The sequence below is a fragment of the Heterocephalus glaber genome, unplaced genomic scaffold (genome assembly GCF_053883595.1).
Source record: "Heterocephalus glaber isolate CG9 unplaced genomic scaffold, H.glaber_assembly_v1.0 deba00001781, whole genome shotgun sequence".
In the NCBI taxonomy this organism is placed as follows: Eukaryota; Metazoa; Chordata; class Mammalia; order Rodentia; family Bathyergidae; genus Heterocephalus; species Heterocephalus glaber.
Genome location: NW_028258467.1, coordinates 4,980,786 through 5,007,968, shown reverse-complemented (window position 1 = coordinate 5,007,968; position 27,183 = coordinate 4,980,786). Strand labels below are relative to the sequence as shown.

The window sequence follows — 27,183 nt, the reverse complement described above, 5'->3', positions numbered from 1 at the left end:
ACTTTCCTGTGCTGTCCAGCAGTTATTTTTTATATTTTTCACAGAATTTATCATTGTTATCTGTGAGAAGATTGGTCCAAAAGGAGTTATATTCCATTCTCAGTAGTTGAACCTCTCAATATTGATTTAAAAGGAGTAGCATAGCTTTTAGAAGAGTTGGTTTTGCCATTTGACTGCTAAAACATGGCTATCACACATCTTCCTTACAGCTGCTTTGTTGATTTCTCTTTTGTCTGTATACTTCCTGAGTGGAAGAGAAGAGACAGAGTCAACTTTAGGGAACAGAATTTTCTTTCTTTTGAACCTGAGAATGTTGTAGGTTATTGAACACTTGTCACAGAAAAGAGAGTCCACTCTGTAGCAAAGAAAGGAAGTTACCTATTGGGAGCCCTATTGTGTGTCAGGCACATGATAGGCACTTACTTACATCCTGTGTCTGATTTCATGCTAATAGCTAGCAAGGGAGGGAGACTGCTCCCCACATCTGTATTTGCCTTCTGAAATCATATTAACATTCCTTTAAATTTATAGTAATTTTCTCCAGTATAAAAAGGATACTACTATTTGCTAGCAATTCATAAAAAAATGAGTCACGTAAAGCAGATTTGATCTCTGCTATTAAAATCATTGAGCATTATCATTTTTCAGGTTTCACACACATCTGCATATGTGACAGCAGCACCAGAATTACACTAACTATAAACATCATTTTGTGTTAACAACCTGTTAGTTTTTATGGTGGTAATTACTGTCAGTGCTGTGGATGACAGGACAGCTGGTTCTGAATCATGTTTTCATTTGAAGCCTCCAAATCATTATAAGTGCTCATAGTACAGGGATCTTCAAAAAAGATTGTTTCACAGGACAAAGTAGCTGCATTTCTTGTCTTCCAATCTTGGACATTAGGAATATGCTTTTGAAAACAAGGTTCTAGTGATGTGTGCTACGATCATGGTGAAATGGTCATTCTTTAATGGAGGTAGAACATAAAATGTCATTATGCCTAGAAACACAAAGGACTTTGCAGAGATTTTTTTTTGGTACCGGGCATTGAACTTGGGTCCTGTGCTTGCGAGGCAGGTGCCAGAACCACTGAGCTAAATCCCTGGCCCTGCAGAGATATGTTTTTAAAAGGAGCAGCAAAGCAGCACCTGTCACAGAGACTTTCAGACACAGCTTTCATGATGCACTCAATGAGCGAGGTTGATAGCTGATTGTGATCTTCTGATACAAAGATTACATTGATTGTTTACATTTTTCTATCTTCTAGCCTCATGAAAGATTATTTTTTCAAGCCACCCATTAATCAGTTCAGTCTGAACTTCCTGGATCAGGAGCTGGAGCGATCCTATAGGACCAGCTATCAGGAAGAGGTGAGTTCTTTGATTTCACTACAGAAATCCATTGTTCTCATGGGTAGTTCCTGTTCACTCTGTGTTTTAGCAAGTGACAGAGAAATGAAGGCTAATGTAATCCATAAGCCCTAAGTTGCAACTGTATGTGAATTTATCTTTGCTTGTGCAGCTGGTGTCTCCAGGCCCCTGTGGCTGTCCTGGCCCTGGAAGTGTTCCCTGATGATACCTGTTTTGGGTTTTTAAGTGGCACTACTCTCCCTGTAGCCCTGTATCCTTGACATCCTCAATGGGGTCCTTAAACGGCATATATTAGAAGAACCTGGAGCCTGGCTGGAGTTCTAAGCAGTAGATCCCTACATTCTGTCCCTGAGTTCCAGAGTCAAAAGTGTACTTGGGGCTGGGGATTTAGCTCAGTGATGCCTCCACCTGCCTTGCAAGCGCAAGGTCCTGAGTTTGATCCCCGGTACCAAAAACAAAAAAGGGCACTTTGGCACTCCCCAACCCAGGGGCAAAAGGGTTTTTCATTCTTCCAGGTACCCATTCTGCAGATCTTTATGTTTGTATGTCCAGGTACCAGACCAGACTCTGAAAAGAACATGGTGAACCAGATAGAGCTGGTTTGTGTCTTGCAGGGTTGGAGGTGCCTCCTTCTGTCAGCCTCCACGGGACAGTGAATATGTTAACAGCCCAGGCACAAGTCCTGTAGTGAACTGATGAGTTGCCTAGTTGGCCTGTGAGCCAAAACATGATCTTATTCAAGGCTCACAACAAGCCCCCCCCCACACACTTTTTTGAGACAGGGTCTCACTGTGCAGTTCAGGCTGTCCTTGAACTCACTATATAGCCCAGGCTGGCCTGGAACTCACAGCAATCCTCCTCCCTTGGCCTCCTGAGTGCTGGGATTATAGGTGTGCACCACTGTGCCCAGCCCACTCACAACAACCCTTTAAGGAAGCTTTCCCAAGGAGAAGGCCAAAGCTAAGAAAACCTAAGCAGTTAGCTCACATCTCATAGGTAAGGTTGGATTCCAGCCTCTTTGACTTCAATGTTTCTCAATGACTTCAATGTTTGCTGTGCTATGGAGACCCTAAATGTATATTTATCATCTTTCCTCCAGTCACCAGATGTATGTTGAGCATCCACTCTGCTTGGGATGGTTCTCAATACTGGGATATAGAAGGGAAGGCACATCTGACAGGGGAACAGGAATTAGAAATAATAACCCAGAGCCAAAGTCCAGTACTAGTCTGTGAGCAGATAGTAAGGTAGCAGCCCCAGATGGAGGGCTCAGAGGAGATAACTCCTGAGTCACTTCAGTGGGAGGACTAGGGGGAGAGGAATGTTCCACAGGGAGGGACCAGGCCTCCAAACCTGGGAGATATGGAAGAGCCAAGTGCATCCAGGGAAGTGTAGGTTCCTCTGGGGGTAGGGCAGGAGGAGTACACCAGGGACCAGATGATAGCTGTCCATGCAGCAGACATAATGCCAGGGTTAGAGGGAACATTGGAATAGGATATGGCTCCATCAGATGGTGTTTTATAGAGATTTCACAGCTGAGTGTGGAAGGTGGCAGAGTAGTCAAGACAGGTGGGAGGCTGTTACTGAGCACAGGCCAAATCCAAGGTGTGTCCCAAGACAGGGACAGATGGAAAGGAGGAGAGATATAGGAGCAAGTAGCTTCCAGGTTTACCCCACATTTGGATGCTCACTGTACACAGTGCTCCACACTGGTGTTTCTCATGTAACCATTGCCACCAACCATGAAGTGCAGGTACCCTATTTTCAGAAAAGAGACCAAGGCATGGGCACATTGGGTGATGAGCGAAAGATGTCACAGTAGGTAGTGGTGGAGCCATGCTGTGAGCCTGCCTAGGTAGCCATCCTACAAGGCCTATACCCTGATGACAGGTTAGCAGCCTAACTGGATGTAGACAGTAAGGGGCCATAGATCAGCCACCCATCCCTTACAGTTAGGATGATGTCGTCTCCAAGTGTAAATCCCATGGGGAGAGAAAAATGCTGGGCAAATATGTTCCTAGCTAGACATGGGCAGACAGACATGCAGTGTTTGTGGAGATGCAAGCATGGATAGAGCTAGCCCTGGGTTCCTCTATCCATTCAGTACAGAAGTCCAGAGCAAGGACACATGGAGGGAAAAGAACAGGTCTAGGTGGGGATATCTAGGAAACATGATCCCAAAGCAGCAGAGCAACCATAAGAGATGGCAAAGGAGATGGTAGGGATCAGAGAGCTCAGAGTCTGAGGAGGCATTCACTGGTGCTAGGTACCCTCCTGGGATTCCAGTGGTGCCAGGAGTCTTCTTTGGTTACATGTGTCAGACTTATGACATCAGCTCCTGCAACAGAAGTCTCTTCAGTGTTAATCAGAATGCCTAAACCAAGAACCTTTACACCTGTGTCCTCCCTGCTTGAGTAGGGGCACGAGTAGGGGAGGTAGGGAAACCTTGGCATTCGACTGAGAATGAGGGTGCCCCCATACTGTGGCTGCCCTCCTGTAAACTTGAAGAAGGCCCTGGGCCCTTCTGCCCAATATTGGCCAGCTGCAATGAATCCTGGCTGTTCCCCAGAGCATTAGATGAAGCCTTAAAGAAGTCAAAGATGTATATGTACTTATACAGAGGGGAGTCAGCACTGGCAGCCTTACCCCCAAGATTCTCAGCCCTCCAGAGGGAAATCAGGACCGGGTGTATGGATACCAGCAGAGCTCTGAGTTCCTTGGAACCCAGCTCCACCCCGGGTTGCTCTGGCAGGTCCAGGCCTGGCATCAGAGCTGACCTGCAACTTCAACCCTCATGTGCAAGTGCTTCCTTCTCCTTCTCAGGCCTCTTCTCCCCAGCTCAGGGGACCTGGGCTGTGGAGCCAGAGCCAGTTTGTCCTGAACAGAACATGCACCAAACCAAGTTATAGGACCTTTCCTTTCTATGCACTCCAGCCCCACCAGCCTGCATCCTGCTTGGAATTGTCAGAAGATTGCAGCACTGAATGGAAAGAAACTTCAGTGGTTTACTGCTCACTTTCTTCCCACAACAGTCCCTGCCTTTAGGTCCTGTGTTGTCATTCTGTGAGGCCCCAAGAAGTCACAGGTGCACTTGGGAATCAGCTTGTCAGCCTGGCTCTTTGTTGTATGACCTTGAGGTAGCCACCTACCCTTGGCCTCCCCATCTACACACGAGATCAGTAGTTTTTCCTTCTTGGTGGATTGTTATGAGTACTGGTTGAGATCATGCCTCTAAAGAGTCCATAAAGAGCCTGAAAATAGTCTTTTTTTGGTACACATTATCATCATTACTATTTCCTTCATCCTTAATTCAACAGTTCATGAATATCTCTTTATTATACTTCATGTACCATCATCCATTTCCCGTTCGCATCCCTTCCTGCTGTCAGGCTGTGAACTTCCCATGAATGTTGTTTCATGTCTGCCTGTGCCCCACACAGCCGGGCCAGATCAGGCTCCAAACTGAAGGCTCTTGCTCACAGTTGTGTGCTCGTATTGTACGTGCAGGAGCTTTTCTCTACTGCTGTTTAACACATTCCTGCTGGCTTGAACCACCAGGGGTATGTGCATGACTATCCCATCGGGAGGCTTGTACTATCTGATGGGACTGTCCCATGCTGCCCAGTCATGCATGTACCACCAGTGGTTCAGAGCCACCCAGCAGTGAGACAGATAAATTACAGGCCCATCATGAACATGTTAAATCCCCACCAGTCTTCTGTTATGAAGCCAGGTTTCACAGCCCCTAAACCTAGGGCCCAGCCATTGGTGGAAGCTTTTAGCATCTTGCTTCCAACCAACTACTGTTACAGATGTGGACTACTTCACTCTGCCAGGCAGTAAATCATGTTTTAGGCTCATTACATAATGTGACTGAGGGTGTACTGGCTTGTAATCAATTGCTGTGTAACCCTGGGCAAGTTGCTGTGTGTTTTTGCTTTTGTGTTTTTTCAGTACTGGAGACTGAACCCAGGGTCTTCACACTGAGATATATCCCTAGCCCTTTTTTACTTTTACTTTTTATTTTGAGACTAGGTCTTGCTTAGTTGCCCAGGCTGGGCTTGAACTTGTGTTCTTCCTGCCTCAACCTCCCAGAGTACTGGGATCACAGGTGTACACCACCATACCCAGCCTGGAAATGTTTCTTAACCTCTGTGTGCCTTTATTTTCTTATTACTAAAGGGGAAATAGCAAGAAAATTGCCCCTAAGTCACCTGCTGCCCTGAACCAGGTCTGGAGTAAGCAAGCACTCAGTAAATATTACGATTTTTTTCCCCTCTGAATTGTACTCCATCACCATTTGTAGTGGTGTTAATTCATCCTAGTCCACTCCTGCTTCACACAGGTCATAAAGAATTCTCCTGTGAAAACTTTTGCCAGTGCCACCTTCAGCTCCCTCCTGGATGTGTTGCTGTCCACAACAGTATTCCTGATTCTCTCTGTCACCTGCTTCCTGAAGTATGGAGCCACTGCCATGCCTCCCCCACCAGCTGCCCTGGCCATCTTCGGTGCAGCCTTGCTGCTGGAAGTACTGTCCCTTGTGGTGTCCATCAGGTGAGGCTCCTGCCTGTGGGCAGCTCTCTAGTGTTTAGCCTTTAGCTCCCTCTTCTGGCCCCATGGTTTATGGCAGAATAGGCTGGCTGCAGCACAGCAGGCTGAGAGTCTCAAGTCAGCTGTCCCTCCAGGCTTATCTCTGGGGACAGGCCTTCATTTCCCACCCCCACCCCACTTCACAGCATCCTCCTTGCAGACACTGGCTTTCACTGCAGGTGGGAACCCACTTACTCGAGAGGGTCAGTGCCTTCTGCAAGCGAGGCTGCTACCAGCTCTTCCTCAATCTCCTATGTCAGAGATTAAGAGAAGTGGGAAGAAAGGAAATGAGAAAGGACAGAAGAAAAGAAAAGTGCATGGGCAGCAAATGACAGGTGCAGTAGATGAACAGATAACCCGTTTCATATAAGCCAACCTACAGACTCTTGAATAAGACACAAAAAGACAAGCAGCAAAGAAAAAAACTAGATAAATTCACTTTATCAAAATTATCAAAATCCCACAAATTGGACTTTGTAAGCACCATCAAGAAAGTAAGAGTGCCGCCTGCCTCGAAAGCAGAAGGACCCGAATTGGATCCCCAGTACCAAAAAAAAAAAAAAAGAAAGTAAGAGAGCCAGAACAGGAGGGAATATTTGCAGGTCACATCCATGGCAAGGATTTAATACCTAGAGTGTACAAAGAATTCATACAGCTCAGTAATAAAAAAGACAGGCCATTTAAATATGACAAAAAGGGCCGGGGATTTAGCTCAGTGGTTCCTCCATCTGCCTCACAAGTGCAATGACCTGAGTTTGATCCCCAGTACCTAAATAAATAAATAAATAAATAAGACAAAAAGATAAAGGATCTGTGTAGCCAACAAGTGACTGTCCCTGCGTACCTGCCTCCTGGGAAACATGGCAGTGGGTCCTTGCACTACAGCCACCTCACCCAGTCCTACCATGCTCAAGAGGAGAGCCTTTGAGCATACCAAAATTCTCTGGTTATTGCCCCAGGAGCTAAAGGTAAAACAGAAATGGGAAGAAAGGCCTTTACCATTAGTTTCTATTACTCTTAACCAACATCTCAGTGCAGAAAAAATTAGCTAGATATCATCCTGAGGTTTCCAAATGCTGATTTCTCCACTTTAGCATAGACAGGCTGATCTGCATCCTGGCTTCCTCACCCACCATCCCAAAGGCCCTTCCAGCTTTGCCAAAGCTGAGAACAGCTGCAGAGGCCACGTCCTCCTCCCTGGACTGAGATGGAACTAAAGGTGTGCCTCCATGGTCCCCTGAATTCCCTACCAGGATCAAGTACATTGCCCACAGAAGTGACTGTTCCTAACTGCTTCCCTTCTCCACCTCAACCCGAATGCCCGACCTGGACCTGGAGACACTCCCAAAGAAGCTGCTCACACATCTTGCCCAAGGTCTGCTTCTGCAGAACCCAAACCAAGATAACCTTTGGCACCTTATTTGGTCCTGCCTCTTTTTTAAAAATCAGCTTTATTATGGTAATTCATATACAATAAACTCATTCAAGTGTAGAATTCAGCGATTTTTAGTAAATTTGTAGAGCTGTACAAACATCACCACAGTTATAATTTTAGGACATTTCCCTAACCCCAAGAAGAAACTCCATCACTCCCCCATCCTCTCAGCACCCTCCAGGTTTCTGTCTAATACAGAAACTCTTGGTCTTCCTGAAGCTAGCATTGTCACCATATTTTTTTTATTTTTACCCCTTTAACCATTGTTCCCTATTCCTTTGGACCCAGTTCCAAAGAATGTAGATGAATCTGGACTCAGACATACATAAGGCTGCAGGTGATGGCTGGCCTGTCCACACCTGCACTCTCCACCCATGTCTGGTGAGTGTGGTGGCCACTCCACTCCTACCTGAGCATTGTGGTGATTGAGTTCAGCCTGCCAGCAGTTGTCAAAGCCTCAGGGAGGTTGGACCCTTAACAGATTTTCACTGGCCCCTCTGCAGGCCTTATTTAGAATCCTAGATAAAAACGAACTACACCCTTACGTGGAATATGTCAGCATCCCAAGGAAGACAGTTCTGCAGCTTCCTCAGTGACTGGCATGGGATGTTGCTAACTCTCCCAGAAGGCTTCCCACATCTCAATTTCAGGTCTTCTTCCTCCGCTTCAGCCCCAGGGAAAATTATGAGACCATCTGGTCTCATCCTCAGAACTCTGTGATCTCGAGGACAATTGTGAAGAGCCCTCAATGCCCTTTCTGCTGGCTAGGGACTCCATTCCCTCTTCCCCCCTCACAGGGCCTCTGTACCCTGCCTGTAAGAAAATCTGTGGTTGTTCTTGGAGATATTCCAAGGGCTCTGTTATCCTTTAAATATCAAGACGCCAGACTTCTCCAAGATACTAAAAGTGCTAGACTGCTTGTGTCCATATGAGAAATGGTTGAGAGTCAATAGTTCCCAGTCATGGTTGAGCTCAGTCGAAGCTGTTGATGTGCTGTGCAGGTATTCTGGGCGAGAGGCTCCTAGGCTGCTGAATCAGAGCAGCAGCTCCTGCCTTCCTGAAGGCATAGGTAGTGGGGCTGTCCCTGCTCCCCAGCCACTGCCTTGAGAGAAGGTTTGGTCTCCCCAAACCACGTGTGAGTTTCCAATCCAAGAGGACCCCCAGCAGCCTCTGCTTCACCTCCTATTTGCTGGTTCTGCCCCTACCCAGGATCCCCCTCCCTCAGCTAAGGAACACCCCTCATCACATACTCAGCTCCCCCTCTATATGAAAAGTATTGTAGTACTGCATCAGCATCACCCTCCTGAGATGTAGCTCAGCCAGACACACAATTGCAGAAGGAGTCAGTAAAATACCATCACTGTGATATGAGGGAGAAATGGAAAGAAAAATCATTTAAGGTAAAATGCACAGTGCTTTATCTTGTACATACCAGAGCACTGTTACCTGGAAAACAGCAAAACTGCTGTTTTCATGCCCATGACAGTGTGGCAGTCAGAAATGCAGGCCCTATTGGTGTGGGGTTAGCGGCCATGTACCACGATCTGGGTTCAATCAGTGATGTCACTTTCTGAAATACTGAATGAGTCCTGATGTCCCAAGTAAAACAAAGGACAATTTTTACTTAGTTTGCAGAGAAGCTGAAATTCTGGAAGATTTGTGTGCTACCAACACCCAAAACTGCCTATTTGTACATGAACTACAATCCAGCCCTGGGCAGGCTTTTTACCTCCATGGTTATCCAGGGCATGAGTGGCAGTTGTGTGGGATGCAAGGTAGACCTTCACTGTGTGGCTCATGCCCAGGCCTGGCAGGGAGTGTCCATCCCTGGTTCCTGTCCACTAGACACCTGTAGCACCCTTCCACATCAGGACAACCAAGAAAGCCCCACACAGTACCTCCAGAATGGCTCCATTGTAGACCTCCACCTAGAGCAGTTGTGAACAGGTGACTGACTATAAGTGGTGGCCCCACAAGAGACTTTACTTAAGGCCTGATACTATTCTTCCATGCTCCCTTGGACTTACAGAGGTGTAAGCTTGGCATTTGCCAAGCACATTTTATCAGAATGCAACAGGTGATCTTAACATCACATGTGATGAGCTGAGTAAGTCCAGTTCATATGCCTTTTACCAGATGTGGGATGGAGGAGCTCTGCTTCCTGCTTACACTCCTGCCCCTCAGGTAGCGGCAGCAGCATAGGATAGTCAAGGGCAGCACTGGACCCCACTGCTATTGATCCTGGCAGGCTAACCACTGGGCCTCTGTACCCCTGCTCTCCTTCTATCCCTGCCCAGGATGGTGTTCTTCCTGGAGGATGTCATGGCATGCACACAGCGCCTGTTGGAGTGGATCGCTGGCTGGCTACCTCGCCATTGCATTGGGGCTGTCCTGGTATCCCTGCCTGCCCTTGCTGTCTATTCACACATCACCTCCGAGTTTGAGACAAATGTACATGTAAGTAACGGCTGGCTGTCTTATCTCCATACTCTCTGGGATCCCTAACCTCCTGTGCTCTCTTTAAGTAAGCATGATTACATGGGACATTGATTTAAACACAGGTCCTTGAAGAGGTGACTCTATTACTGCCTCCAGGCTGCCCTTTAAAACATAATCTGTAAACAAACAAACAAACAAACAAATAAATAAATAAATCACGATCTAGTGTGGGCCTGTTGCTGGCCATGCTGAGACATTCCCAATGAGCATGAGACCTCTCCAACTTCACTTAGTCTCTGCCAAGTTTCAAAGCAGCTGCAGGTGGTCCCTGACTTGCCATGGCTTTTTACTTCACAGTGGTGTTAAAGCGTGCCCATACAACCATTCTGATATTCACTTTCAGTATTCAATAAATTACATGAGATCATCAACACTTAATTAGCAAATAAATCAGTGTTAGGTGACTTTGCCCAATTGTAGCCTTCTGTAGATGTTCTGAGTGTGGTTAGAGTGGATTAGGGTGTTGTTCAGTAGATAAAGGTTATTAAATGTATTTTTGGCTTTAAAAAATTTCCAATGATGATGGGCTTATTGAAATGTAACCCTATTCTAAGTTGAGAAGTATTTATATTTTTCTTCATGGTTTGCAAAAATCATCTGCTCCAGGTTCTCAACTGATGTAAGATAACATGCTGGTCTTTAGAACTGGCACAAGTCCTTGCCTTGCACATGGGTCAGCTCCAGCTGCTCAGGGAAGGAGCTTTTTAGTTAAATTCCACAAAGGGTGAACTAGTACTGTGGTGGAAGATTGTATTTTTGGTGTGTAACATGAACCATCAGGATTGGCTGATTGAATTTGGTACTTTAACATCAAAATACATCTCAGCAGGCTTGCAGCAGGGTCTAACAGAAAAGCGTTTGGAAGGTAACTTATCCCATTGCAGTAATTCCCCCATGGACAGCCTCCCCTTCCTTTCCACCAAAATAATGTGTGCTATTTTCACACACCCAGAGGAGAGTCTTTGTGCCAGTGTGATCTTATAATATAAAGCACTAGGTCTTGAACGTAAAGGTGTGTGATCTGCCCTGAAGCCACTGGCTCACCAAAAGTAAGAACTGTTGCATGTAGATAGCCCAGTGGATGGTGTCAGCAGTGCTTTATGTTAAACAGATATGTGTGAGAGAGAGCAGGACCTCTGGTATGGGGTGGCCTGGATGGGACATGGGGCGATATGTGGGAGGAGTGGAAACATGCTGTCCCGACACTGGCTTCTTTTGCAGTTCACCGTGTTCACCAGCTCAGCCGTGTTAGTGGCTGTCGTGCACTACTGTAACTTCTGCCAGCTCAGCTCCTGGATGAGGTCCTCCCTTGCTACCATCGTGGGGGCCGGGCCACTGCTTCTGCTCTACATCTCCCTGTGTCCAGACAGGTATGCAACTAGCATCCTCCACTCACTACCACCTTGCCTGGTGTCACTTAGGGGTCTACTGCACTTTCACATTAGCACTGATTCTGTCTTCGATGACAAGTGTTTCTATCATGACCTAAAATGACTTCCAATGCATATAATGTCTAAAAAATAAAACTGTGTCCCAGGAACAATATGCAAAAGAAAAAAGAAAAATCAGTTATAATAACATATTATAACATATATTCAAAATCCAAAGTGTTAGAAATCCAAGTTTTTGAGCACTGACATGATGTCATAAATCTTATTGTTCATTGTATACAAACTTTATTTCATGAACAAAATAATTTAAAATAATGTATAAAAATACCTTTAGGTTATCTGTATAGTGTGTATATGGAATATAAATGAATTTTGTGTTTAGACTTGGTTCTCTTCCCTAAGATATCTCATTGTGTGTTCTGAAATCCAGAATTATTCTGGTTCCAAACATTTCGGGTAAGGGATACTCAATGTACATTTGAATATAGACTTCTTTGGGTGACTCTCTCTGAAAGGCATAATACAATTGGGACACACCTGAACTCACTTGTAATAAATAAGTTGAATTTAAGAAAGTAAGACCTGAAACCAGCACACATAAGATGACTAGGCCACTGAAAGAGCAGAGGTCTAGGTAGGCACAGAGATGAGGAGGAAGTAGGCACACATTCTAGGACAGGTTACAGATTGTCAAAGTGAAAGAAATGAAGACATATGATTTTACAAATGGCTTGGGTCTTATTTATAGTATTATAGTAGTGGATATCATATCAGTCCCTGTGTTATGACATGAGACTCAGAAAGACTGACCAGTAACTGGATATCTGTCTTTGATCTTGAAATCCTTCTACATACTGAGAAGTGAGTTCAGTCCCTGGTATCCAGAATTGCCTTCACAGCTCTGTTCTTGACAGGTGCTGAGGAATAGAGAGGATAGTGTAGATAAAGAAACGGGAGTCCCCCCAAAAAAGAAATAGAAGTCCCATGGTGGTCCTTTGGGGACAAGAGCAGTTTTCATTGTGCTACAGAAACTTAAAAAATAAAAATATATCAGATGGCAGTGAGAAGAGCATTTAAAATACCCTATACCCTTTCTTCCCTTGGGTTCTCCTAATTGAATAATGTTTGGTTCTTTGTTAAAATGAGTCCCAAATTGCCTTTTGCACATCTGTAACTAGTTTTGTGGCTTTTAAGCTTTGTCAACTAAATATGTTGTTGAGAATACAGTAATACCTTGGATAGCAGAATGTATACAGTGAGTATTTTATTTAAAAATTTTATGATCAAAAAAAAGTTTTATGATCTCTTAAACTCATTAAGCTTCTGTTTCTGTAACAAGCCTCTCCTGAATATGTCTTTTTCTTTAACTTATAAAAAAAAGTTTAACTAAAAAAAAAGTTTAACTATTAGCATATATTTTAACCACCTATTCACAGTTATAGAGGATTTAGGGGAACAGATTATTTTAAAGTTACATGGGACACTTCTTTGTGCTTTACAGAACATCTAACATTTTGTTTCTCGGAATTATTAGAACAACCAGAAAGACTCCCATGTTTCCCAAGTGACTAACTAGAAGTGGCATTACTGTCACTGAGAACCACTGCTTTAGTAACTTCAAGAACACAAAATGATCTAATTTGTTCCACTATTGACAATCAAATTAATAGCCTCAGTGTATCTTTGGGTATTAACAAAGCAGTGGTCAGTAATGGACAGTAAGTATCCTTCCTCAGTTTACTTAGTATAATAACAACAATATGAAAGATATACAAATTAAGGTCACAAAAGGAATTTAAAGTGTAGAACTGCCATTCAGCATTTGAAAGGAAACCATAATGAATAAATTATTTTATGGAAAGTAAGCCATACTTTTACATTTGTGAGAATGTGGCCATCTGGAATTATGGTCATGGTAAAGGTCTGCACCAAGAGTTTGAAATTCAAGCCACCACCCTTTAACCTCAGACCCAGTATATACCACTGACTCTCACAGTGACCTTCAGCTACAGCTGTGGGGCTTTTCCTCATGGATCAGGAGGGACAGAGTAGCGGGGACTTCCTGCCCCAGCCCACTTGTCCAGAGTTGAAATAGCAGATCTTGGGGTGGGGCTGGTGGTGAAGCTCCCCCTGCCCCAGGATCCCTCCATCTTCTGAGCTCACCCACCCTGTCATCATCATCATCATCATCATCACCATCATCATCATCATCATCGAGGAGCCTAGTGGGGATAGGGAGCATGTGAGGTGGTGAACAAAAAACCTAAACTCAGCTTCTACAAAAGAGGAGGGATCTTCAGAGAACAAAGCTCTCTCTAGCACTGGAAGCACACAAACACGAGGGAAGAGGTGGACATGTGGGTTATGATTTTCATTTGGACAGTGTCCTAAAAAGAAGAGTAGTTTGTTTAAACTCTTCTCAGGTTGCTTTCTATAATGCCCTCTTTGCTTTTTAAAATAATATTTTTCCACATTTTAATTTCAGTTCCATAGCAATTTCACCCCTGGATGTGGCACAGAACTTCAGGTAAACTTTTAATGTGCTGGTTTCTTAACAAATGAGAGCAACTGTCTTGTTCCTATTTCAAGGCTTCCAGAAATTGTATGGCAAATAAAATGACCGATATATGCATTCTTGAAAGAGAAAATGGGAAATATCTTCTTGTTAAAATATCAGATCATATTTATATTAACTTAATGAAAAAAATAAAATGATTTTTTTAAAAAACATGGCCTCATTATGTTGCCCATACTAGCCTCGAACTTCTGGGCTCAAGCAATCCTCCTGTCTTAGCCTCCGAAGTGCTAGCCAAATGATTATTAAGATATATATTAGAATTGGCTTAATTTTATATAAGACTTTTGTGTGTTACAGAAGAAATCTCAAGGGCTGGGGATTTAGCTCAGTGGCACCGTGCCTGCCTTGCAAGCACAAGGTCCTGAGTTTGATCCCTGGTACTGCACACAAAGAAAGAAATCTTACCCCCAAAAAAATCAAAGAAAAAGTTATTCCCTGAAATAATGTAAACATTTGCTTTATTGCAAACACCAGAATAAATGCTAAATAAATTTAAAAGTCAAAATGAAAAGTAAACTATAAGATCTGGAAAAAAATAAAAATAGTTTTCAAGCCTCTAAAACAGAAGTAACTTTCCAGTCTTATTAATAATAACTACAACCAAAAAGAAAAGGCTAAGTGACAAATTAGAAAGGAAGAGAAAGAAAATCAAAGCAGTTAGAAAAATACCTGTGGGACCATTACATAAAGAGCTAATTAAGACCTACGTGGATGAAGGACAAAACAAAAAGAACAACCTAAAAGTTCACAAAAGAAGAAATGTGAGTAGAAGATGAATGTAGACACATCAGTATTGTTATTACTGAAGTCACTGTACATTTAAATATCTACACAACTCCTGTCATCTTTTAAATTGGACCTTCAAAGCACTGAATATCCAGAGTAGGCAAAGCTGTGTAACATTCATTAGTTACTGGTAGTGATTAATTTTTTTTAACTACCAGGCACTTAAAATATGTTTATTTAATCCTCACAATAACCTGACATGGTTGGTGATTTCTTCCTCGTTTTTCAAATGAGGACGCTAAACCTCAGAGAAGTAAAGGAACCTGACCACAGTCACACAGCTAGTCATAAGCACTATATGTAGATGTTGGCTCCCTCACTCTAGGCCATGGCCTTTCATGCCTCATTACTTTTCAGAATGTCACACTCATTTGGGAAAGGAATTTGACACTCTATTAAAAAGTCATAAAAATGTTCATAGTATTTAACATAATTCCATTTTTGCTTATCTGGTAAGAAAAGAATTCAGCATTGGGTAAAGTCTGCATGCCCAAATATATTGATCACAATGATTGATAATATTGAAAATTCATCAGCAAGAACAGTTTTTAATAATAAAAAATTAAATCATGATATACATGCTCAAATATTATGGGAAATGTTTACAATTTTCATTTATTATGTGAAATTATTGTATATGTACTATAGCTACCACTAAATATTTCATTGTATACATTTAAAAATTATAAGAGACGTAGTACTTAATGATAAAATAATAAGTGATAATTACAATTGCAGCTTTGTTGTTGCTGTTGTTGTTTGGATTACTGAGGTTTGAAGCCAGGGCCTCACACATACTAGGAAATTTTTCTGCCTCAGCACTTTTTATTCTTACTTTTGAGTCAGGAACGCATTAAATTACTCAAGCTATCCTTGAACTTTTTCTACTCTTGCCTCAGCCTCCCAAGTATCAAGAATTATGGATGTGGCCCACTTTGCCTGGCTACAACTACAGTATTTGAAAGCAAATCACTTAGTTTCATTTGGAAATTAACTTTTAAATTAGCATATGACACATGTACAGAAGAGTTCTCAGTTCCTCAGAGTGTATCAGCATGCATTCCACAAGGGAACACGCACATTTAACCATCACCCAATCCAAATAGCAAAACATTCTCAGTACCCCTCCTGGTACAGGGCTCTCCTGGTGACACCCTAACCCTACCACATCCAGTGATGTAGGTGTTATATGGCACTGAAACACCCTAAAATGTTAACAAATGCCACTGTTAATTGATTAAATCACAAGTGTTCTTTGTTTTCTGTTTTTATCTATTTTAAAATCCCTTTTCTCCATCATAACTGATTATAATATACTTTTGTGTGTATGTGTTGATGGTACTGGAGATTGAACCCGAGGCTTTCTAACTGAGGCACACCCTCAGCTCTTTTTTTGTTTGTTTTTGAGATAGGGTCTCACTAACTCACTCAGTTGCCCAGGTTGGGCTCAAACTTGTGATCCTCCTGCCTCAGCCACCCAGAGCACTGGGGTTACAGGCATGCAGCACCGTGCTGGCTGATTATACTGTACTTTAATGTCTACGTATGATTACATGTCCAAGTATTCAGTCATAAGTTGACTCTTCTATTTATTCACCTAAAGTTTGTCTTTTTGAAATTGACCTTTGCTGTTTGAATTTAGGAATGTGATGACCATTTTTGTTCCATTTTAGGATAAGAAAGGCATAGTCGCCCCCTTGGGTGCAAAACATAAATGCTTTGTACTAGAGTACTTTTTCTTTCAGGCAGAGGCAAAAGGCAAATAGCATGCAGATGGTTCCCATTTTACCATGGAACAGTCTTTATACAGTGGTACTTTGGTTCACAAACCTAATTTGTTCTTTGATTTTGAAAAAGGTGACCATGTTCGTGTTCATGTGGGAAAGTTGACCATGGTTGTGTTTATTACCCAATACAAAGTTTACAAACAAAAACAAAATTTTGCCAAATGCTTCTGTTTGCGAACCAAATTGTTCACAAACAAAAGAGTTCATGAACCAAGGTACCACTCACTGTACTTTACAGTGGTGTGAAAGTGTACCCATGCAACTATTATTTTCATTTTCAGTACAGTAATAAGTTGTATGAAATTCTAAATGTGCAGTATTCAACACTATTATAAAATAGGCTTTTGTGTTAAATGATTTTAATGATTTTTCCTAACTGTAGGCTGATGTAAATGTTCCATCTACCTTTAAGGTACAGTAGGTACCTTAAAGCCATGGTGTTAGTAGGTTAGGGGTATTAAATGAATTTTTTTCCCCCAGTACCGGGAATCAAACTCAGGACCTTGTGCTTGCCAGGCAGGCACAGCACCACTGAGCTAAATCCCTGGCCCTTCAGTGCATTTTTGACTTATGTTATTTATGATGACTTTATCAGGACATAACCACATCGTAAATTGAGCAATGTCTGTAACCATCTATTTGCCTTTCACTCCTATACTACAGGTGTTTTGCTATCTCAGTCCTGTGCCCAGAGGGGACTGGCTTGTCTGTCTCCAGAGTCAGCCATCTTATTGGCTTTGGTTATAGTGCTATAGAAAGTTATAAGAGCAGTTGACAGATTGAGGGAACCTATGTACCATCACCCACCTCTTTCACAGGGATTTAAAAAACCTTCTTAGACCATTCAGATGATGCCTTAGTGACATTTACTAACATGGGCTATTCTTGATGACACTACTTTGGAGAAATTCAAAGGAAATTCAACTCCTGACCCAGTGAGATGCACCCATAAGGGGGAGGCTTGTTTCCTTGTGGTCTAGATCCTCTGCCTACTCTGTTTGAAAGCCAGCCAGAAGGCCTTAGAAGCTGGACAGAAATATATTTTATTCATCTAAAATAAATAGATACCTTGCTTAGTAAATGAGATTTATAGTATATATTGTTATTTGTTTCAGTGAGCAAAATAGACAAGTGTGAGGTATCTTACTGTAGAGGACCTTATTGGTTCCTGGTTTGTAGACGTTGAGTCATAGACCCTATGTCAAGGTCCCCAAGACCAACACTGGGTGGACTCACAGGACCCAGAACATTGTCATGCTCATGACTACATTACCCAAAGGGACACAGAGTAAAATCAGCAGAGGGAAGAACTACTTCCAAGAGTCCTCTCCCAGTAGCATCACATAGGACATAAGAAGGGAAGCAAGTGTTCACATAAAATGCATTGTCTATACAAGGAGTTGAGACACCATGAGCCACTCTTACCAAGGAATGATGGGAATACTCCCAAATCCAGGCTCCAGCCAGCCTTTCTGAGGATGACAGCCACAGGTCTGCTGAGCTTACTTATCTGTACAGGACCTTAGGCCAGAAGGGATTTGCTCATACTCCAGCCCAGCATCACAGTTTATACTTAAGAGACTTGAGACCCAGCAAGATGGCATAGCTTTTTCAAGGTTCCAGAATTCTCCAGTGACCCTCCCAGGACAGCCCAGGAATTCTAGTCCAAGGCCAGGACTTTCGTGACACTGTTCATGGAGGGTCTTGATGACCACTTAGCCAAGTTCATTATTTTTAAATATCCATCCTTAAGTCACAAGTAACAGTAGAACTTACTAAACACTCTGACTAAAGAACTGAGCTCTAAATGGAGGATCCATAGGTTCTCTGTGTAATTATATTTATGTAGCATTATATATAATTATATTTATATAGTGAACAAGCCCATTGTTAACAAAGTCTAGTAGCCCACTCAAAGCATTTAAAAATACATCAAAAGGGCCAGAGATTTAGCTCAGTGGTTTCATCACCTGCTGCGCAAGGACCCGAATTCAATCCCTGGTACCCCCCCCCCCAAAATCAAAAGATAAAACTTATATGAGCAGAACCATCAAAGTATGTTAAAAAAAAGAAAGGGATGGAAAAAAGGAGGTAAGGAAGGAAGGGAGGGAAGGAAGAAATTCGGCAAATGTTAACAGTGATTGTCACTAGGTTGTAGGACAATGCGTGAATCATTTTGTAATTTCTACTTTTCCCCTAATTTTTCCATGGTGAGTATGTATTATTTTTAAAGAGAAAAATTATGTTAAACAAATTTTGAAAGAAATTATGGTCCTTGCCACTAATCTTCAGGCCCCAACCCCAGGATTTCTCACTAGCACTAACCAGCTGGAGGGCAGTCCTACCAAAAGTACGTTGAGTCTTTGATTGGAGGGAACAGGAATTGGGCCAGCCTCTCAGGAGGACAATTTGGGAATTACTAGTGAAATTCTAAATGTGCAGTATTTAAAATGACTCGTTGGTTCCATATGAACAAAGACGAGGGTACAGGAATATTCATTACAACATTTTTCAGGTCATAAAAGATAAGGACAAAGGAGCCGGGGATTTAGCTCAGTGTTTCTGCCACCCACCTCGCAAGCACAAGGTCCTGAGCTCAATCCCCGGTACCAAAAGTAAAAGATAAGGACACATAGGCTGAAGTTATAGCTCAGTAGTAGAGCCCTTGCCTAGCATGTGTAAGGTCCTGGGTTTGATCCTCGGTACTGAAAAAAAAAGGATGAGGACACAGCCCTCTGTCCCTAAGTAGGCATCTGGTACATCATATTAGCACACCATGCAACCACAAGAAATGACAATATTGATTACCTTGGAAGAAAAACACTTTCCATAATTTTTCCTTTTTGACTTTCTTACAATGTGTTTATGTTACTATTAAAAGTATATGGGTTCTTTGTTGTTGTTTGTTGTTTGTTTGCTTTTTAGAGTAGGAAAAATTTATTGGGAGAAAGAAAGCTTCTGCCTAAGAGAGACAAAAGGGGGAAAGTATATGTTTTATGTATATATTTTAAGTGCTAAGTTTGTCTTAAATGACTTTGGCAAAACAGAACTAACCCAGAATGGGGAAAATGTATTTTGTCAGATATTTATACAAGGAGAGAGTAAAGAACTTATAAAAATTCTTTGTAAAATTACAAGCCTATTGGATTAGAAATCTAAGAAGCAAATATATCAAAATATTAAGTTTCTTGGATATGATAATGATATTGTGGTTACATAGAGAAATGTGTTTATCTTTGGAGATATACTAAAATAGGTAAGACTGAAGTGTCAACAACTTTCAAAATGTTTAACAAAAAGTATGTGTGTAGGGCTGGGGATTTAGCTCAGTGGTTCTGCCACCTGCCTTGCAAGCACAAGGTCCTGAGTTCGATCCCTGCTCCCCCCAAAAAAGTAAATGTGTATATGTTGAGAGTAAAAACCAAGGTGGCAAAATATTAACAATTGTTGAACCCAGGTGAAGGATATGAGTGTTTATTACTAGCCTTTTAACTTTTCCGTATGGCTGAGATAATTTCAAAAGAAAAAGTTGACGAAAAAAAGAGAGAGAAAAGATTTTTAAAAGAAGCTAAAGACTTCTGGGGTGGAAAACACCATTACAAAGCACTGATTAAAGACTCAATTGCAGGAGTTGGTCTTTTTTGTTCCATCTCTGCAGCCTGCCAAATATACAGCAATGTGCTGTTTTAAAACTTCAGGATGTTGAGGGTTGAATCCATCCCCACTTGGTAGAGGGTGCTGGTTAGCCAGGCAGTTTTGGACTCCTCCTTAACAGATTCACTTAGTGGATATGTGCTTTCTCACCTCTGTACTCCCCAGTGCCGAGAGGAACCCATGCAACAGCTCCCTGACACAGGACAGCAGGAGGCCAACCAGCCTTATGGGTAAGGAGCTCATCCTTGCCTTCTTTCTCCTGCTCCTGCTGGTCTGGTTCCTGAACCGAGAGTTTGAAGTCAGCTATCGCCTGCACTACCATGGGGATGTGGAAGCAGACCTTCACCGCACCAAGATCCAGAGCATGAGGGACCAGGCTGACTGGCTGCTGAGGAATATCATCCCCTACCACGTGGCCGAGCAGCTGAAGGTCTCCCAGACTTACTCCAAGAACCACGACAGTGGAGGAGTGATCTTTGCCAGCATCGTCAACTTCAGTGAGTTCTACGAGGAGAACTACGAAGGGGGCAAGGAGTGCTACCGAGTCCTCAATGAGCTGATTGGTGACTTCGATGAGCTCCTGAGCAAGCCAGACTACAATAACATTGAGAAGATTAAGACCATCGGGGCCACATACATGGCAGCATCAGGGCTAAATACAGCCCAATGCCAAGAGGGCAGTCACCCACAGGAGCACCTTCGGATCCTGTTTGAGTTTGCCAAGGAGATGATGCGTGTGGTGGATGACTTCAACAACAACATGCTGTGGTTCAACTTCAAGCTCAGGGTTGGCTTTAACCATGGGCCGCTCACAGCAGGTGTCATTGGTACCACCAAGCTGCTCTATGATATCTGGGGGGACACGGTCAACATTGCCAGCAGGATGGACACCACTGGGGTTGAGTGTCGCATCCAGGTGAGTGAGGAGAGCTACCGTGTGCTGAGCAAAATGGGCTATGATTTTGACTACCGGGGAACAGTGAATGTCAAGGGTAAAGGGCAGATGAAAACCTACCTTTACCCAAAGTGCATGGACAATGGGGTGGTGCCACAGCACCAGCTCTCCATCTCCCCAGACATCCGTGTCCAGGTGGATGGCAGCATCGGACGGTCTCCCACAGATGAGATTGCCAACCTGGTGCCTTCTGTCCAGTATTTAGACAAGACATCCTTGGGCTCTGATGACAACACGCAAGCCAAGAACACACACCTGTCTTCTAAGAGACCCTGGAAAGAGCCCATCAGAGTGGAAGAAAGGTGTCGATTTGGCAAAGCCATAGAGAAAGATGACTGTGAAGACATGGGAATGGAAGAAACCAATGAATTCACCAAGCTCAACGTCTCAAAGAGTGTGTAAGGCAGCACTGAAAGCTGCCTGAGGTGCTCTGTTCGTTGAAACACAATAATATTTGTATTTGGCTGTTGTGCATTTAAGTGCCACAGTTTCTGTCCCTGGACATGGTATTATGTGGTCATTTCAACCCTAAATTCTGTGTGGATCACAGTTATTCAGGGTTCATTTTCATCCATTTCTTCTTTTCTTTGCTCCCCCTCCTGAAAACCAGCCCCCTTGGGGCACTCCGTTCAGCTGCATGGAGAGAACAAGTGCCTTCAGGGTTGGCCTTGGCCTCACGTCCAGGACTGAGGCCACAGGTGGAATCATGGCTCTGGGTATTATTTGACTTTCAAAACAAAAGCTGTGGTTAAGAAATCAATTGTATTGCCTTTTCTCACAAGACACTTGGGGGGAGGTCATACAGTGTTTTTGTTTTATTTTTTCTGTATATGTAATAGTGTTTCCCAGTCACCTGGTCTTTCTAAGTAAGCACATACACGCACACACATTGCATTTATGAATCTGATATAAAGTGCCAGTAACTCATCGAGGATGGGGGTGAGAGGGTGAATCCTGAGGGAGCCCATCCAGCCCCTCTTCCCCATGCTCCCCAGAGCACCTGGGCCCTCTCTTGTAGGGGATGTGGGTGGACCATACACCCAGCACCATGGGGTTTCTGGGGTTCATCTGTGTGCAGGCCAAGATTTCAAATGTTCACAGGCACAGAGCTTGTAAGCCCAGGCCTCAGGTATCTCAAAGCCGTTTTTCATCCTGACCCTCCTCCAAGGGAGTGAAGGTGTCTTAGAAGCTGACTCATCTGAGGGAAAAGCTCAAAATAAATGTCTGAGGGTTGCATTTATTTATTTATTTATTTATCAAGATGTATCTGTTTTGGGGAGGGGGGTGCTGGGTCATTTTGGTGAAGGGAAATAAGCTGGAGTGAGGGGGGTGGGCCAGTTCACAAAGGGCACAGATCTATGACAAGATGTCCCTTCGTGTTTCAGCCACTAGGGGCCACACTGCTGCCCAGGGTGCTCCCCCTTTTTGAGTTCCAGATCAAAACCAGCAGACCTGTAGACAGTGTCTTGACCTCTGTAAATTCAAAAAGTTTCTCCATTCTCTCCCACCCTCCAATTGCACAGGCCAGTTTGTGGTGGGATTTAATCTCGTGAGCCAAGTCCAGCTACTTGAGAGGGGCTTCTTAGCTGCACTGGGGCGGGGGTGGGGCACAGAATCATCTGTATTCATATGGCAGAGGAAACTGAAGAAAGTCAGTCTGTGCTCTTGGTTACCACTCCTGCTTTTTTGGTGTTTTGCCACATTGACTCTGAAGTTTATATCCAATGGCACACAGGCTACAGTTGCCTTCTCTTAGTTATTTTCCAGGTGATGCTCATGTGCAGCCTATGGTGCAACTGAGAACTAGTTCTCCATCTGTTGTAGGTCTTCATACGGTGTACCAAGTGTGTTCTTTCACTGGTAAACCTTGTTGTATAATTTTCACATCTGTGTTAAGTCCCCTCATTACTCTTCCCCAAAGATGACAGAATCTGCCATTTCTGGCATGATGACATTTTGATTCTGGTCAGCCACGTCCCCAGGGGGGACATCTGGAATAGCCATCCAGCAGCACACATGGTCTCAGAATCGAGAGCTTTCTCAGTGACTGTGAGCTTTTCCTTCAAGTTTGACTGTCAGTTTGTTGGTCTTCCAAATCTGAAGAAAATATGGTTGTGACATTACCTCTTGCTTCTGAAGAATGTATTCTTATAAAACACCACAGATTTTTTTTTTCTTATAAAACACTACCTGATGTTTTCCTTATGCTAAGGATTGTGGGCATATTTGATTTTCTCCTGTCAGTATTAAGGTATATGAGTGTTGTCCTCTCCTCAGCCTTCCATCTCCAGGCTGCATAGTTTTTAGGGGCTGGTAGGTGGCTGATGTCTTTGCTGTCTTGCTCAAAATATGCTCTACCAAGTACATCTCTGCACGCACTTTTTCCCTGTCGTGCTGTTTTCCTTCCCCTACCACAAAGGTGTTCGTGATCCCTCCCCTGACATGGAACCCCAGAGCTGCAAACTGACTGGAGAGAAACATTAACCTCAGGTGGTGTGGTTCAGCATTGTACAAATGGAGCTTCGACAAAGGGCAGCTCATCATGTGGAGGATAAATGGTCTTTTAAAACACCCTGAGCCTTTCTAAAGAACCAGTACAGACGTTCTCTTGGGGCCTTGAGACCCCTGGAACTTTCCCAGCTCCCGGCTCCAAAGCATACCTCAATGCAGATCCACAGAATCTCCGTGGCACACCTGGCATGCATCTCAGTCTGTCAGCATTGAACAAGTGATTGTTACTGGACACAGACATGCTTCTAGGCAGTGGGCTCAAGTGCTGCAGGTGGCAATACTCCTTAGGAACCTAGGGCAGGAAGCAATACTTCAGAATTGAATGTGTGTAAATAGTTGCTTTGAATTGCAATTGCTATTTTCTCAGCCCCAGCTAAGATCAAATTTTATATATCTGTATGATCAACAAGCACATAATTTTATCAGTGCAAATAAATGTAGAGCATCAGTTATGACATCCTTAAATCACTTGAAGAGTCCCACAGATTGTGCCACACCTGTGCATGGTTCCTTTGATACTGACTTCACTGGTTGGGACTGCACCTGCACATTTGCACATGACGTGGAGCATTACAGGCAGCGTGCAGCTCATTACCTGGGCTGTGATCACTTGTAGTTTCCAAAGATACATCTGCATTTTAATTTCTAGATTTTTGAGGTAAGCATTTTTTTGATCGATTGTTTCAGAAAATCATATCATGCCTAGAATCTGAAATTAAATTAAGGAGAACCAACTGTTTGCATTTTCCACATTTCTTTTGTTCTGCTCTTTTAAAATTGTTAATTCTGAGAATTTCAAAATGCATCCACTGAAAAAATGGACATTAAAATATTCTAAAATCCAACTTTGGGGCCTGGTATTTCCTCATTGAAAAAAGATCAGCACCTGTTCAGAGATTAGGGTAGTCCTCCTCATATACCTCGTGTATTCTGCAGTTTGTGGCTGAAATAGGAAGATTTCTCTTTCCTGCAGTTCATGACTTCAAAAACAGGGTGACTAAACTCTGTGTACCTAGTGTGTGTGTGTGTGTGTGTGTGTTAATGGACATATTTGTTACATTTAACTTTGAGAGACATTTTTTTTGAGAGATATTTATTTTTACATGGAATTTTAAAAATTAGGTTGCCGGGCACATTGTGTTTGTAACACTTTCCCTACTCCATTGGACCTTTGTTGAAATGGTTTTTCTTGAGGCATCTTAAAAGGAAATGATCGAGAAAGCAAAGTAGGTTTTCTGAAAAGATCACCCAGCAGTCTCTTCCTCATGGAAGCCAAAACCCAATTCAGAACCTAATTAAAGCGATAGTCTCTTCCCAGAAAATACACATGCCATTTTGTACACACCTTAGGGGTTTACAACACCTCCAAATCTAAAGCCAACTACAGATCTCCTGGAGTCTCATCCCCTACTGGCTTTTCCTGGTGAGTCAAGTATTCACGAGAACTGCAGGACATGGAGATCTTGCAGACTCTGAGAAGGGGGATAGGGACTTGGCCTCCAGGCTACTCATCAACTTGCAGAGATCCATCCTCTGTTAGCCTCAGTCCCTTTGAGAGCACTGCTCACTGCTGAGGGCACTCTCCTGCCCAAGACTGGCTGGAACCCTAGGAACTTTTCCCAGGTTAAGGAATAAAGGTCTTTGCTGCACTGAAGGTCTTCAGGAATGTCGATCTTTCTGCTTGAAAAAGGTACCCAGGGACGTAGGGTCAAGAAAGATAGACTCTAATCTTTGCAGTAAGCCCCAGAACTTATAACTTGTGGTTTCTCTTTAGTCTGAGACTTTTTTTCTCCTGGTTGCTTTTCCTGCTGTGGGACCCTACAGTTACAGCCACCTGGAATAGATCCCAAGTACCAGGCAAAGAAATCTACCCGGAAGAAGCGGCAGAGGAGAATGTGATTAAGAAAAAAATACACATTTATACATTATACATGTGTATATTTTAAATCTTGCTATGTATCTATTTTTATACAATTCCAAACTTTAATAAAAATAACATGCTCCAAAGAGTTGTTAGTGAAAAATAGAATAATTTAAGTGGGAGAATTATATTCCTGCCGAGTCTGAAAGAGTGCAGAAGTGAATGAACCAATCTGAGTGACTACTGAATCTCATTCATCAACAGCAGTGATTCTTGAGTGTCCCCTGTTGGCTCACAAAGACTTTGATAATTTGATGAGGTTATGGCTCTTTTCTCCAGAGCAATGCACATGAAAATCAACCCTCTCGGTGTTACACATGCAGTTCATGGATCCAAATAAAGTACCTTGACCTGCAATAGCCAGAGGAATGATAATGTTTAGTTACAGTGATCTATAGATGAGGTTTCCGACTGAGTTTGGACTCTCCACTGGAAACATCATTCAACATGTCAATGTTGCTCAGTTATTTGGGCATTTCTTATCAAAATAGTATGTTAGTATTTTATGAGTAAGTTACCTATTTAGGTATTTGAGGAGCCACTCAAAGAACTTTCTAACGTATAAATACAAAGTCAAATTACTTCCAACAGATGAGTAAAATTCAGCTAGTATTTACTGAATACCTACTATATGCCAAATAATACCCCGAATTCCCTTTACTTAGATTGTTGGATCTGCTACAACACTTGAGAGTATTTGAGAAGCAGCTGTGAATAGAAACTTTTTCTTGGTGGCTGTCCCACCATGAATTCCACCAGTAAACTGAAGGGATTTTCAGATCTCTGGAGTCACATACTGACATCCTCTTTTTTTCTTTATTTTTTATTTTATTTTGTTCTGAGGATCAAACTCGGGCACTGTACCACTGAGCTACATCCCTGCCCCCCTCCTTGAGACAGGATCTCTCATTCGCTCTCTCTCTTTCTTTCTTTCTTTTTTTTTTTTGAGACTGGCTGGCCTTGAATTTATGATGCTCCTGCCTCAGTGACCCAAGTAGCTGGGATTACAGGATTGTACTACAGCACCCAGCTCTTGATAATCTTTACCTACTCACCATATATGCCCTCGTGACTTACCTGTATGATTCTGGGAAGTAGCATCAGAAAGGGTATTGCAGTGCTCAGGGAATGGGAATAAAATGGGCCCCATTCTCTGCTTTTGATTCCCTGGGCATTGCCATTCTTGTGCCCAGGGCAAACCTGAGCCTCTCACTGGCTCTTAAGACCACTTTTCTCCCATTCCCAAAGGTTTCTAGCTTTTTTTTGTCTCTGCCAGATTGCTTTAGGGGGCTCCCCCCCCCATCTATCTGTCTGTCTGTCTATCTATCTATCTATCTATCTATCTATCTCTCAAGGACATTTTATTTCTCACTAAGGACACAATTGCCTGCATCAAACCCCAAGTTGTGTCCTGTTCACTATACCTGTGTCCCAACCCCATTCCCTCATCATCCTTGACTTTCCCTGGCATCCTCTGTCCCGACTTCAGGAATATGGGTAAACCTCAGCAATGTGATGATCAGACAATATCCCAAGGTTAGACAATATTGACTTACGGAAAACTTTAGTCCATAAACCCAGTTCTTACATATAAGCGAAAAGTAGGTGGTCTCCCATTATGTGACACTTTGCTGCCAAGGAACTCACAACACTTGGGAACTCACCTGGCCCCAGCTGCAACCTTGAGGCAGGTGGGTAGCAGA

At 43.0% G+C, this 27,183-nt stretch overlaps 1 protein-coding gene across 3 annotated transcripts in view; it reads left to right on the top strand.

The window, feature by feature from the left end:
- Positions 1-24,404, top strand: part of Adcy9 (adenylate cyclase 9) — a 125,542-nt gene extending 101,138 nt beyond the window's left edge. For 2 of the 3 annotated variants that reach the window (XM_004864770.4, XM_004864768.4), the window contains exons 6-11: positions 1,271-1,373; positions 5,719-5,927; positions 9,696-9,855; positions 11,119-11,267; positions 13,774-13,815; positions 20,259-24,404. In XM_004864770.4, the coding sequence (XP_004864827.1) occupies positions 1,271-1,373; positions 5,719-5,927; positions 9,696-9,855; positions 11,119-11,267; positions 13,774-13,815; positions 20,259-21,450 (1,855 nt within the window). In that variant the 3' untranslated portion in view covers positions 21,451-24,404. The remainder of the gene's footprint in view (positions 1-1,270; positions 1,374-5,718; positions 5,928-9,695; positions 9,856-11,118; positions 11,268-13,773; positions 13,816-20,258) is intronic. The other variant, XM_004864769.4, reaches the window with a different exon arrangement.
- Positions 24,405-27,183: the final 2,779 nt, after the last annotated feature.